Source organism: Coffea eugenioides, chromosome 2, assembly GCF_003713205.1.
Source record: "Coffea eugenioides isolate CCC68of chromosome 2, Ceug_1.0, whole genome shotgun sequence".
Classification (NCBI taxonomy): Eukaryota; Viridiplantae; Streptophyta; class Magnoliopsida; order Gentianales; family Rubiaceae; genus Coffea; species Coffea eugenioides.
The window spans coordinates 2,865,703-2,879,306 of NC_040036.1; the positions used below are offsets into that span (position 1 = coordinate 2,865,703).

The window sequence follows — 13,604 nt, forward strand, 5'->3', positions numbered from 1 at the left end:
AATAGGAGAGAAGGAACAAAATAAGAAGATAGCTCAAAAGCAAGCCTGCCCTCAAAGGACGAAAAACAATTGACACAGTAAAATTGTAGTATCTATCATTCATTACCCCAAAAGTTTGAGAAATGTGCATGCAATATAACAAAAGAAGACAATTCTGCAGCCAGTATATGTATATGTAATGTAATGTAACCCTATTCAACAAACTAACATGCACCACTGACAAATACAAAGAGACAGGGAGAGAGCTGACTTTAGTATTTCAATAGGCCATCCGAGTCAATACCCGAACCACCGTCCACCACGGAGACGACGCCATTCTATCTTTAGCCATTGAAACAAAATACTATCTCAAGAAAACCAGTCAAGATTTACCAAGGTTCGCTCTTGACTCGAACCCCCCTTTCTTTTTGTGCCAATTCTAATCAACACCCTAACCCCACTCTCGTTTAAATAAACAAATCTTTTCATTATCACCCAATAAGAGAGACAACCCCATTAAAAAAGAAAATGGCTATTTAATTATGCTTTTACACCATGCAGCACTCGCACATTTCGCTGGCCGAGTCAACTGCACTCGAGTGCAGATCTGATACCTTGAAGAGTGCGACCAATCAGGGCATTCACGGTATCGATGGATTCCAAAGTCAGCTTGGATGCTGGCAAGCTGTTCACCAATATTTGGAACCCAACTGTCAGCAAACAACCGTTGCTACCGCCACCAGCAGTAGCTTCTTTCGCAAAATTTCCACTGGAGCTATTAGGCCCGGCTGAGTCAGGGTAACAATCTGGAACTACTGAAAAACCTGATGGCAGCAAAACCACGCAAGAAGAGTCCCCCCCGCTCATCACCACATTCATTGCCGGTATGTCAACCGCGGCATATACTATCAGAGATCCCGACACGTCTGTGGATGTCTCTTGCAAGATCAGCATGCCATTTTGATTCGAATTTGGAGACGTAGCCTGCGAGATTAAGGAAACCAAATTTGCATGAGGTGCAATAAAAAAAAGTTTCATATGTTAAACAGTTCTATATACGCATATGAAAAAAAAAAATATTAGTTACTAACACTTGAACGAAGAAGAGAGATGCTGTTGCCAAGATCCTGGCCTTTAGCTATGTGAAACATCTGTTGCATAGCACCATCATGGGATAAGACATCCCACTGGGACCTCGTCTGTTCATTCCGTAGGAAGTCAAAGAGACGCTGCTCAGACACGGGCATCCAAACGGTAGATGTGGCACTCAACACGACACCAGGAGGCTCACCTGGGTTGCCCATGCTCTTCCGCATTACCAATTTTGCTTCATCTGCATTTCCAACTTGGACAACCTCCCATTTGTAGACTGTTGCGCACACGCCAGCACAGAAGTTATGAGTCATGCGTTGTGCAAGCTTTGCAATGCTCCTCCTACCACTTGGACTAATTACTGTCATAAATGAAGCTCTATCAGGTTCAAAACTTGCAGTTATAACGTCACGAGTACATGACTAAAACGGCCACGCCTTGAGAGAATAGGCAGTAAATCGTAGCTATAGGAATTCACAAAAAATAATAGAGAACAGGACTCAGACCTCCATGATCTCCACCGGGGACGGTTGAAGACGTTATGACTGCCAGGCACTCACATTGTCTCTCAAGGGTGGCAACCCACTTTTGTGCACCAAAGCCCAAGCCTGACCTAAGTAAGGGCCGGTAAGATTGGTGAACATTACTATCATCATATTCCATGTGTTCAACCCAGATGACCTGCAATTTACTTGTGAAGGTTATATAATATAGATCTTCCAACCAGGTGAAAGCACTCGATCATAGACATAGCATGTCAGAATTAACTTGAGATGATATTGCATATGCCCATGCGTTTCTTGTCTTTTAAGAGGTGATGTCATATTATTGGATAATTGAGGAAATGCATTACAGTTCGACTTATAAGATGAGATATAACCAGCAGTATGTCTATAAAATTAGTCAATATCAAGGAACAAAACCTAAGGTACTCATCAAGATGACCAAGGAAAGTGGTAGTCATTAAGACCAGACCCTTGCTTGCTTTCCTTTGTAAATCGTCACTTGATTACTTGTCAATTGTAACAACTCACTATTCCTTCTATAAGCAAGTCTTATTCATTCAATGACAACCACTCGTGTGTGTGTGTGTGTGAGAGAGAGAGAGAGAGCAACAAAACTTGCTACGATAAGAATATGGCAAAAATAGTTTTTGAAAGTCCACAAATAGAAGAAATAAACTATCGGTAAACACATGCTCCACGGAAAGAGGAAGTGTGCAGTCAATCATAAGGGTGATACCAAGATTTGCAACAAAAGTTACATTCAATTGAGAAAAAGCTGCATCACTAAACGCAAATAAAGGGAAAAAAGGCACTACTCTTTTATTTGTATTCCAATATATATATATATATATATATATATATACCAAGATTAATAGATAATATATCTTGCCTTTGCAAGACTAGAATAGAAGACATTTTACAGATAATAAATCATTCCTGATAATAAAGAAGATCTCTGTGCATGTGTAAATGCATATCTCCATGACGCAGGTCTCTCTCTCTCTCTCTCTCTCTCTCTCTCTCTCTCTATATATATATATATATAGAGAGAGAGAGGCATTGCGTGTATATTTATACAACAGAATATGCAAGCTTCAAGACATTAGCCTTTCATTTAACATTAATATATTCATCAAGCAGAAGTAGAAGCAAAGATTTCTATCACTATTATAATCCAGATACCCTGATTCACACATTTCCCAACTGGCAATCGACTAATTCAGCAGACACTAAGAACCCAAACTTTGAGATTTGATGACTATTATCACATAAAACATTACAAAACTATCTCATCAGTATTTTATAGTAATCAAGATTTCGAGCATTTGAAGACAAGAAGGCATTGGACTACTATCAGTTCAGACTCAGAACCAAAAGCTGGAAATGATGGGACTCCATTGGCATGATGCCATCTTCATGTACATCATAAACACAAAGCAAATAAGCAGCCAAAAAACATAACAAACACATTGAAATGAATTGCACTAAAAGAATGGTGACAAAGAAGATTTTCTAGTCATTATTTACCTTGGCATAACCATTTGGCATATCTTGCACAATGCAGCCAGAGGGGAGCCTTCTGCAATCAGAAAATATTTGTGCACTTGGCCCTCCTCTGATGGAATCAACAGACACATCAACCACAGCCCAAAAACCCTCAGCATGCTGCTTGCAAAACCGGAGAAACTTCACTTCACGAACAGGGACCAAAGGTGAAAGAACTTGGAACTCAGCATGCATCTAACAGATACCAAACCAAATTCTGGCATTAGCAATTAACAAAAAGAGGGCAGAAAAGAAGAGATTCTTTCCGTTCTGAGGGATATAAGCAAGTGAAAGTAGAAGAAATAGCACACCAGTTGCAAAGCACCATTTCTTGTTCCCCCCGTGCCATCCGTAACCACATCAATAGTAGAGGCTCTCCCAATCATACATGAAAAGAGCTCGGTCCACCGGTTCTGAAGAATAAAACAGAAAAAATATTCATAGGGAAATACAAGTACATTAGTTTTTACATACATGCAAACTACAAGAAAGGAGGGGCAATGCATTACCAGCAATTAAATAAACCGAGAAGCAGAAACCATCATGTACATAAATCCATATGTAGCATAAATCAGGTAAATATTTGCAGGCAGAGAATAATGACTGTTTGATTGAAACAAATGACTCGAACAGAACTAAGAAGATTAATTATGGCAATAAAAGTGAACGACCTACCGGGTCCATTAATATTTCCACAAGAGATGTGCTGTTAATAATTACGGTTCCAGTTGCCTTTGTTGCTTCTGTTACGAAATTACTAGGTTTCGTGCCGACACAAGGAGGAAATACTCTGTTGTATTCCTCAAGGTTTAATGTTTCACTGAATCCATCCAAGCTTCTAAACCAGAGGGGGTTATCAATTTGAGCCAGCTTTAAGAGTTCATCCATTGCTGCCACAGCAAGCTCCAGGTACATAGATTTGTCAATTGACACATCAAAACTCGTCATGCCCATAGAAGATCTGATGGTAGGTAGGATAGGCAAAGGATTGGTAACTGCACTAGTAAAATCAAGGCCCATCGGCACTGGAGTGCCAACTGAACTTAAGGCTGCAAAGGCATTTCTTCCTACCGCAAGCTCCAAATCAGAGTTGCCTGGGGCTATAGGACTGGCCAAGGATGACAATGGCCTACCCAAAAATTTGTTTGCCAGGCCACAAATTCGACTAAGTTCATCTCTCAGACGAGCATTTTCAATCCTAAGATGGTGCTCCTCGATAGAAATCTCTCCAAGAGCTGCTGCGCCACCACAATTGCTGCAAACTGGATTCCTCATAGCTTCTTTCATTGCAATATTTTCAATTCGAAGCTTGTCATTTTCTTGCTTCAGCATGTTATTCTCATGGCGTTCCATTTGAGTCTAGTGAATGCAAGACATGCTCAGTTTGATATTTCCATGAGACAAATTTCAGCATTGAAAAAAATGGAAATGAAGCAAAGAAAAAATCCGTGAAAGTTACCTTCATCTGGGTTCTTCTATTCTGAAACCAAAACTTCACCTGCTTGCTTTCCAAGTTCAGTCTCCTGCCAAGTTCCAACCTCGCCTTCTCATCAGGATGGGGATTCTCCTTAAAGGAACTACAATATTTAACCAGATAGAAAAACATATAAAAAGACAAGCCAAGTTTCGTCTGTGTCGAATCTAATATTATTATTCACCACTAACAAATCACAAGACAAAAAATTTAGACAGTTAGTATAAAATGAGCTCACGCTTCCAGCTCTTGAATTTGAAATGGAGTGTGCCTATGATATTTCTTTCTCCCAGATGATGATGCTTTGTCTCCCTGGGTGTCCTGATCATCTCCTGATGCCCCTTCAATGTTGTCACTCCCAGACCTGCTCTCATACTCCTCCTCCTTGGACTTGTCCGCATCTCCAGGTCCAAAATTTTCCCCGATCAAACCCATGTCTCCAGCACCCTCCATCTTGGGTTTCTGCATTTAAGTAAATTAAAGCTCGTTCCCCATATTAATCAATCAAACTATAACCAAGAAGGAAACAATTTGAAGGGCAAAAATAATTTCATCCATTATATTGATAATACATGCAAACATGCATATACACAGATATGAATTAGACAGAAAGAAATGGCATACAACGGCAAGGGAGAGAGGCGAGGAGTTGAATATAGGCTGGACCATAGGAGGAGGAGAGACCATATGCGGCTGAGTGTGTGCCAAAGCAGAAGTGGGAATGGTGCTGTACAGATTATCAGCCATCATTAATCCGGCATCCCCACCACCACCACCGCTACTACCACCGCCAATGAAACCCCCAAAACTCATGAAAGGAAACGGGTGCGATTGACAATGAAAATAAGAAGAAGAAAGAAAGAAAGAAAACTTCCTTTTTCTTTTTCTTTCTTTTGATGCTTAAGAAAGACTCAAACTTTCTCACCGAAAAGGCCAAAATCTTCTGCTATCGTTTTCAAAATGGTATTTGCCTAGATTTTCTCCATCATGATCTCATCTTTCCTTTGACATCAAAGTTCACACACAGACACCCAGACACACTACTGGGGACTAAGTAACAAAGCACCATAAACTAGTAGGGAGAAATATTTCCATCTCATATTCTAATCCATGTCTACCACCATAAAATTACTCGTATCAGCATTCACTTGAGTTGCACCGTGTTTGGACCACGTTCTACTAATACTTCATAAATAAAAAGAAAAGAAAAGAAAATCAACTCAACCCACCAACCAAAACCCACAAAATTTAAGAACAGCCAAACGGGTTGGTACAAGACAACCAAGATACCTTATTGCACCTTTCACACTGCTACTATTACTCTCACTATTCTACTAATAACCCTTTACCCTCCCCTGTCTCCCATGGCAAATGTGAAAGGTTTGAAGAAGAACATGAAAACCCTAGATTTGGGATTTTGGTTTGACTCCTCCTCAGTCCTTAGCTGTAATGATGAAGAAGAAAGGCCCCTCCTTCCTGCCCCCTGGCCCTGTGCCCCCGTAAAGGCGTAGTAGAAAAGCATAAAGTAGAAAATGAAAGGTTTTAGAAGAGCATGGATAGCGAAACAAGAAAACTAGAAAAAAGGTGAAAAGCCACCAGAACTTCTTTTTTTTATTTTTTATTTTTTTAAAAAAAAAACTATTAAAAAATGTGGACTTTTCGGTACCTTACAAAATGAATGCAACCAAGAATATGAAAAAGACCAGTTGACTCTCCCTCCCCTTTTTCCACCTCCTCTTCTGTTTTTTTTCTTTTTTAATCTCCTTCTCTCTTCTCTCTCCCTCTCCCCCTCCCCCTCTTCTCTTTTGAACTACTGCTCGGCTTTATCCTCCATTACCAAGTTATCTGGGTTTCTTTTCCTGTTTCCTTGTGAGATCACGGAACCAATGAAGCCCCAGTACGAGAACCAAAAAGCAACCAAAAAAAAAGAAAAAGAAAAACATTGTTGACCGGGCACCACAGCGGAGTGGTATTTTTCTTACACAACTAGAAGCGTAAAAAGCGTGCTTGTTTTTTGGATGTGTAAGATGTACTTGAGTACGAAAAAAAAAAAAAAAAAGAGTACGAGATATATAGAGATTGAGGGATAAATACAAAGTCTGAGATTCGCGTGGACCTTTCGAGTGGAGTTGAGTCTGTCTCTCTTTTACAGCGTTCCGACTCTCTCTGGATGCTGAATTGCTGCTGATATACGTTGGGATCTGTTTATTTACCAAAGAAAATGAGTAATCTACTGTTAGTAAAAAAAAATAAATAAACAAATAAATAAATTGAATGGGTTTGATTTTTATAGCGTAAAGTAAAGGATAGATTTTTTTTCTTTTTATTAAATGGTGATGGACACCAGATTAAGAGCCGACTTACTTCTTACAGAAGTGACTCCAATGGCAATGGCGCACGTTAGTGAATGCTAGGTTTATATTTGTTTAGAACGAATTTCCAAGTCCCGACTCGTTGATGAAATCGAAACCCCCTATTATAAAAAATTAGAGGACAAAAAAAAAAAGTAAGAACGAATGAAGAAGACGGACAGGGAATGGTTTTAATTTGATTAATGTTGTCGAGAGAATCAAACCTAAGAGGCTTTGGACATGGAGAGAAGAAAGGCTTTGGATATGGATACTCACTCACTCAGTTGCTATGGCTACGGCTATGGCTACTCTACTCTTTCACACCCTACTCACTTATATGTTCTTCTCTGTATCGTTGCATCTGTTCTATTCCCTCCACACCTTATTTATTGACCGCTTAGGGGCACGCATACAAGGAAACTTTATCATTTTGGTCTCACTCACTTAGATTTTCTTTTAGGTCATATATAGATATGAATGAACAAATGGTCTGCGTGAGTAATTTCTTTTCTCAAGGACTAAATATTCTTGGAGACCAGAAGGATTTTGGTAAGTAATTTAATTACATGCATGATTGAGACGATATCTTTGAGAATGGCAAATCTAGCCCAAATATTTTCAATAAATATGTGAGATGATTATGCTTAGTGACGTGTTTTCTTTTCCCCAAGGCAAAGACAACGTTCGAAATCGAAATGTCCGCCCCACGCGTGGCTAATATCACTGCGGGTAGCGCGCGTGTGATTGACTCTAGACTCGACTGGACTTCGGGAGTACTAATCCCCGCTCCAGAGTCATCAAATCTCTCCATATATGTCCAAAGCCTTCGGCGGGGGTACTTGGAAGAGGCTTCGCGGCTCAGTGGACACGTCCGCACTTGTCAAGAGAGGACTTTTATTATTATTATTATTACTAGTATTATATTTTTTGTAATTATCTTCAGCCTCGCGAGTCAACCCCCACACGGACAGAAGAGAAGACGTTAGGATTTCTCTCTACGTCTTCTTCTGTTAGCTCCAATCTGTTAGTGGTTGGGACGGTGGTCAACAGGTCAAGTTAAAAATTATAACTTTCATTTCTTAAAGATTTTTTGGGTTATTTTATTAAATCGGAACTCTAAAATTATCTTTAGGCATGGATGTTCCAACTTTGAAATAATGCCAACGCTTGAAGGCTCCCTATCACATGCCAAAAAAAAAAAAAAAATTATGTCTTGATTGATTGTTGGCTAGTATTATTTAGGTTCTACTGGTAAAACGACCCTGAGTTTGAGAGTATATATGCACGCGTAAAGTTGTGAACTGGGGCTTCTTAGACCGACGGTAGAGGGTAGAGAGATTATAGAGACTTAACTTAACTAGAATGGTCCGACCCAAATGGAATTTCCATTGATGGAGGGAATTCGATGCTCGCAATATTTAGGGTTAGGGACTGCGACTAAACTGGCTACGATTCTAGGGGCTTTCATCTTCTGCTAGCATAAAACAGCTGCCCATACTACACCCTTTTTGTCTACTCCCGTGCAATTTAGCCTCCCCCATCGCGTTCCAAGTAATTCCATTTACTGTTTGTTTTGGGATGGTGGATGTTACATTTCCATTTCCATTTCCTTCTCGATCTCTCTCTTTTTTTCTTTTTTTTTTTGGGGGTGCCTAGTAGGTTATCAGTTGGACTGCTACATCGTAGTACATCCTGTGTGTAATTATAATTATCTTGTGTATATTTAGTTTTTACGCTTAATTTTCGAGTTATCGCCGCCCATGCATGCACAGAATGCTAAATCTCGCCCTGTTGCCATCCAACTATTTATCCAAAAGAAAAATGGAACAAAACATCTCATGCATGCAACAATACCTACTAGCATTTAGTTCTAAGCTGATTATCGTCGTGCAACAGGTTTATATAAACAAAACTAGTTCCATCAGAGTATCTGCTGAAACGATGTTTAGAAAAACGAACCAAACCAAAATTAGATCCCAACAAAGGAAGTACTGTTGAGATGTTGTGGAGAATTCATTAACTAGGGTGTCAATTAATGAAGAAATACATTGAAAAAATCAATATACGTGGACTAATGTTAGCTCCTCCTCGTGCTCGTGCTCATTCATAATGAAACAGATTTCAGTTGGTGTACTTTTAATGAGGAATTGAGTTCAATTGAAAGTGATTATTGATTTAATTACTCATCATGCTATCATATCCACAGGTTCACACTCGGGATTTACCAATAAGGTAAGATATAATCTAATTCAATATATACATCCTCAATTTCCCTCCTAATATTGCCATATTTGGTGATCCAATTAAAGTTGTCCGACGGTGTGTTTTCCTTCACTATTTGGTGTCTCACCAAATTTTTTAGTGATTCATAAATGTCATGTTGTACGTGCCACATATTTGGAGTTTACTATACATTGCGATTTTATGTTTGGCATACTTCAAAAGAAGTAGATCCTTTTGATAAAGTTAAAGTCTAAATTATGAATTTTGTAATTTAAAAATTAAGTGCTGAATTTTATGTGTTATGCATCTAAATACAAGAAAATGATCTTTCTAATGGCTGTCTCCAACGTAAACTTTTTGAATATCCACTATTGATTGTTAACTAGCTAAACCAACCATTGCTAGTCCTCCACTAATCCCTTTTGGAAGATCTAGTAATCTTATATTTAAAATGTAAAGCTCACCCGAGAAAAAGGCACGGTTGATCATTAATAACACCATATTTAAGCTCACTCGAGAGAAATACATGGTCCATCATCTTTTTTTTCTTTTTTTTTGTCAATCTCACTTCTTTACAGCTATTTTTAATTTGTGGAGAAGAGAACACATCCAACTATATCATTGAAGGAGAATAAATCACTATCGAACCGGGATTTAAAAGAAAGCCACATTGAGTGGCATTTATGAAAAATAAAATTTGAATCCTTGACCTTCTATCCATAAAAGCACTTAAGTGCCTAGTGGTGGCCAGGTCAGATGATTTGGTTCACGTTGATCATCTGATAACACTAATTTGCTCCTTGTTTGTCAATTGATGAGTTTTCAATTCTGACATTGCTCTCCATTGGTTCCATTGTGTGGCAAAAATTGAACTAGAAATGCTTCCCAATGCCAAGGTTCAGATAAAAGCATTTACCACACGTTTCCTTTTCTTTTTCTTTTTTCCCCCTTTTTTCTGAATAGCTGGGAAAATGAAGTTATGGATTCGCAGTTCCGAGATACAAAGGCACCGTATAACTTCAATTGTAAGGAGGGACATATGTAAATCAAGAGGAAATTTGTTCAAACCGTTATTCGCATTTCATCAAATAAATTTTTTCATCCATTACTTTTAAAATAGTAAATTTACATCTCTTACAAAATCAAATCGAAAAAATTTGGTTTCACCATAGGTTTTCGATCATTTTTACCTTGAATCCATCACGTAATCCGCACGTGATCATTTTTTAAGGAGAACAAAAATTATATCTCATTTATAGTTAAGCAAATAACATGATCTATATTTATTTTTGTCTCTAAAAAATAGGATCTGACCTGAATTATATTTATTTTTCTTCTAATAATGTGAAATTTGGCATAATTTATATTCATTTTTGCCACTAAAAAGTGAGATCTGACATTTTTTAGCAGGGATCAAATTTTATTAATTTGAATTTGTAAGGAATTTAAAGTCAATATTTTAAAAAAGAGGCACAAAAAATTTATTTGATAAAAAATAGGGGACGTTTTAGATAATCTATATCTACATGTATTGCAGGGAAGGTTTTAATGGAGGCCTCCTGGATGGCTTTCAAATCTCCCATACTTTTTTTCTAGATTTTTTATTTATTTTAATACATAAATTCAATTAAAAAGTTTGAAATAGCGTGATTTACAACTAATCCTATGACAATTCAAATTTAAAATTTAAAACTTTCTTTCCCACTTAAAATAAGTGTTTAATAAATCGTTTATAGTTTGTTTTCATATTTTAACCCCTTTTTCCTTCCATAAGTAAAGAAAATAAATTTGGATAATTTGATTAGTCCCATGTTTAAATCATTCACCCCATTACAACTTTATCACTTTAGCCCATTTTATTCCTTGATTAATAAGATTGATTTGTCAAATATGATGAATAATGTGACTTGTCCTATTTTTTAATCAGTTATATAGTAATTTTTTAGCATTGTTCTTCCAGGTATATACACGTAGATTTGTCAAACATTCAGATGACATATCCAATTATAGCCATTTTTTAACCATTTTACCTTTTGCAAACTAAATTAATTTTTTTAACTTTAAACTTATCCTATTAGACGATGATTCCAACCAAGGAAATAAACATTCTGACATACAATGTCATGTAGATAATTTTTTACATGCTCAAAACTGCATCTAGATAATTTTGCACATAATGCATACATCAAAAAGTGCACATAAAACAAAATTTTGATATGAATTTTAAATTAATAAAAAAAGCATTTCAATGGTTGTTTTTTGGAGTATTTATCAAAAAATTTAAAATAAATATATTTTTAAACAATTATCTTGAATGATTGTCACAAAAAAATAGTAGTATTTCATCAAATTTATGCCCAATTATTTTACCTTCATGACTATAATTCTAACTCTTTATTTGAAAAAAGAAAAACTTAAAAAGTGAGGTAATGGATCCTAAATGATAAAAGGAATAAAAAGATTGGAATATAGGGTCGGGAAGGATAAAATAAGGTAATAAATCCTAAATAATAAAAAGGAGTATAGGGTTTGAGGGGGTAAAATCAAGGGAGCTGCAATTGTGGGTTGGGATGAAACGATCAAAATGGATGATTTATATAGGTTAAATGGATATAGTTTTACATGATTTTAGTTATCTTACACATTTATAATCCACTACAAAATTTTATTTATTTTTTCTTCCATATTCTTTGAGCAACAAAATAAGATATTATTGTAATCAACAAAAAATAAGAACACGTTGCATTAATAAATATTTTTTTACCTAAAAAAATTACACAGAAGAACCAATAGTGGTGATCATAAGGAGTTTTAATTTTGTCACTCTACAAGAATCTCAAAATAATTTAGATGTGAATGCAAGAAATCGATTTAGACTTAATAAATTAATTAAAACTTTGATGGAAGGGAGGGAGAAAGTAGGATAAAATTTAACAAAAATTAGAAAAATAAAAATGAAAGAATAGGAAAAGAACGTTAAATATGCATTTGTAAAAAGTAGAATATAATTATTGAATTTGTAGTTAGTTAAATTTGCTTACTAATGAATTTGAATACACGTCTAATTTAATTAGGTCTAAATAGGTAGTTTCAATCTATCCATTTAATAGCCACAAATTAATGAGTTTAATTGGGTTATCCATTTAAAGTTAATAAAACTGCATACCCATACTCATTTGTTGAAGAGCAAGTTGAAAAATTGGTCATTCTTTATAATTATATATGGAGAGTAAAAGGATATGAGGTAAATAGGTTGCCAAATTGGGTAAGAAATTGCATCATTTGATAGAAGCAGAGTAGAATGAAGGAAAGGTAGAGTTTGTATGAGAGAAATGAGTTGGAGGGATATGAAAAGTTTGGGTTAGAAAGGTAAGAAAGAGAATAATGAAAATTAGGGGAATATTAACGAGAAGTGACGCAAAAAAAAAATAAATGGAAGGAAGTGGTAACAAGTTATACTTGGAGTGTTTTTAATATTTCTTTAGATATTTTTGTGATCTTTGTTCATATTTTTTAATATACGTTAAGGTTTTAGATAAGGTACATAAATAAAATTTAAATTATATACTAAAATAGCACTCTTTTGATTTTTTAACCTTTTTTCATGTAACTAATATAAATAATTCATTTACTACTAGTCTAAACACCTGTACTGTACTGGAAGAAATTTTAATCGATGGAGGAATTTAAAAAAGAGTAAAAAATTTATGTAATTGTTCGTATAATTTAGGACACATCAAAATATATTTTAAAAAAAATGAAATTTTGTAGCAATAGTTCAAGGTATGATAAAAACATCTCCATTATTTGTAAACTACCACTTTTGATGAAAGTCGAATCCTGAAAAGAAAAAATAAAAATGTATATCATAAACTGAGTGAAATGAGGGTCTAATTAAATATAATTGAATATTTAATTTGATAAGTAAATTAAATACCTGCCAACATTTTGTATTCGATTTAATAATCTTCTATGAAGGTGTGAACATTCTTTACACCAATCAACTCTATGTATGAAACACCAATATTAGGGGATTAATTAATTCTATTGAATTCTGTGGAGTTTGTCTACAAATGAGAAGGCATGATTTTTGCATGAATTAATGTGTTGATTGAACAATGTACCTTCATTTTTCTAGAATTAAGAGCATACATAATTAAGAAATATCAGTTTTTAGAAAGATTGTAAATAATATTGCATAAAAATATATACATAAATAATTTATACCTTCATTTTTAAATCTCTAAAGTAAAAAGCATCACAACGAAATATGAATTTTGTATGTCTGTCTTGAAAATCGAGATATAAGTTATCACTTGAATCTCTAACTTCTATGTTCACATTGTATTTGTTAAGAAGAAAATGTGATGTACGATACAGAATATTATATTAAAATTAAAGGCCCAGTTTGACAAGTGAGTTTTTTGGGTATTT

At 35.6% G+C, this 13,604-nt stretch overlaps 1 protein-coding gene across 3 annotated transcripts; it reads right to left on the minus strand.

Moving 5' to 3' along the window:
- Positions 1-90: 90 nt before the first annotated feature.
- LOC113759835 (homeobox-leucine zipper protein ANTHOCYANINLESS 2-like) lies at positions 91-6,739 on the minus strand. Of its 3 annotated transcripts, none has more exons than XM_027302414.1 (9): positions 6,713-6,739; positions 4,835-5,058; positions 4,582-4,699; positions 3,798-4,481; positions 3,434-3,535; positions 3,105-3,317; positions 1,578-1,752; positions 1,071-1,432; positions 91-963 (listed from the first exon to the last, which is right to left on the minus strand). In XM_027302414.1, exons 2-9 carry the CDS (start codon positions 5,047-5,049, stop codon positions 565-567), a joined length of 2,268 nt encoding a protein of 755 aa, XP_027158215.1. In that variant the 5' UTR covers positions 5,050-5,058; positions 6,713-6,739; the 3' UTR covers positions 91-564. The 3 variants fall into 3 exon arrangements, with proteins under 3 accessions (XP_027158215.1, XP_027158214.1, XP_027158213.1); XM_027302413.1 differs by lacking the exon at positions 6,713-6,739 and adding an exon at positions 5,263-6,021; XM_027302412.1 differs by lacking the exon at positions 6,713-6,739 and adding an exon at positions 5,221-6,021.
- Between the last annotated feature and the right edge of the window lie 6,865 nt (positions 6,740-13,604).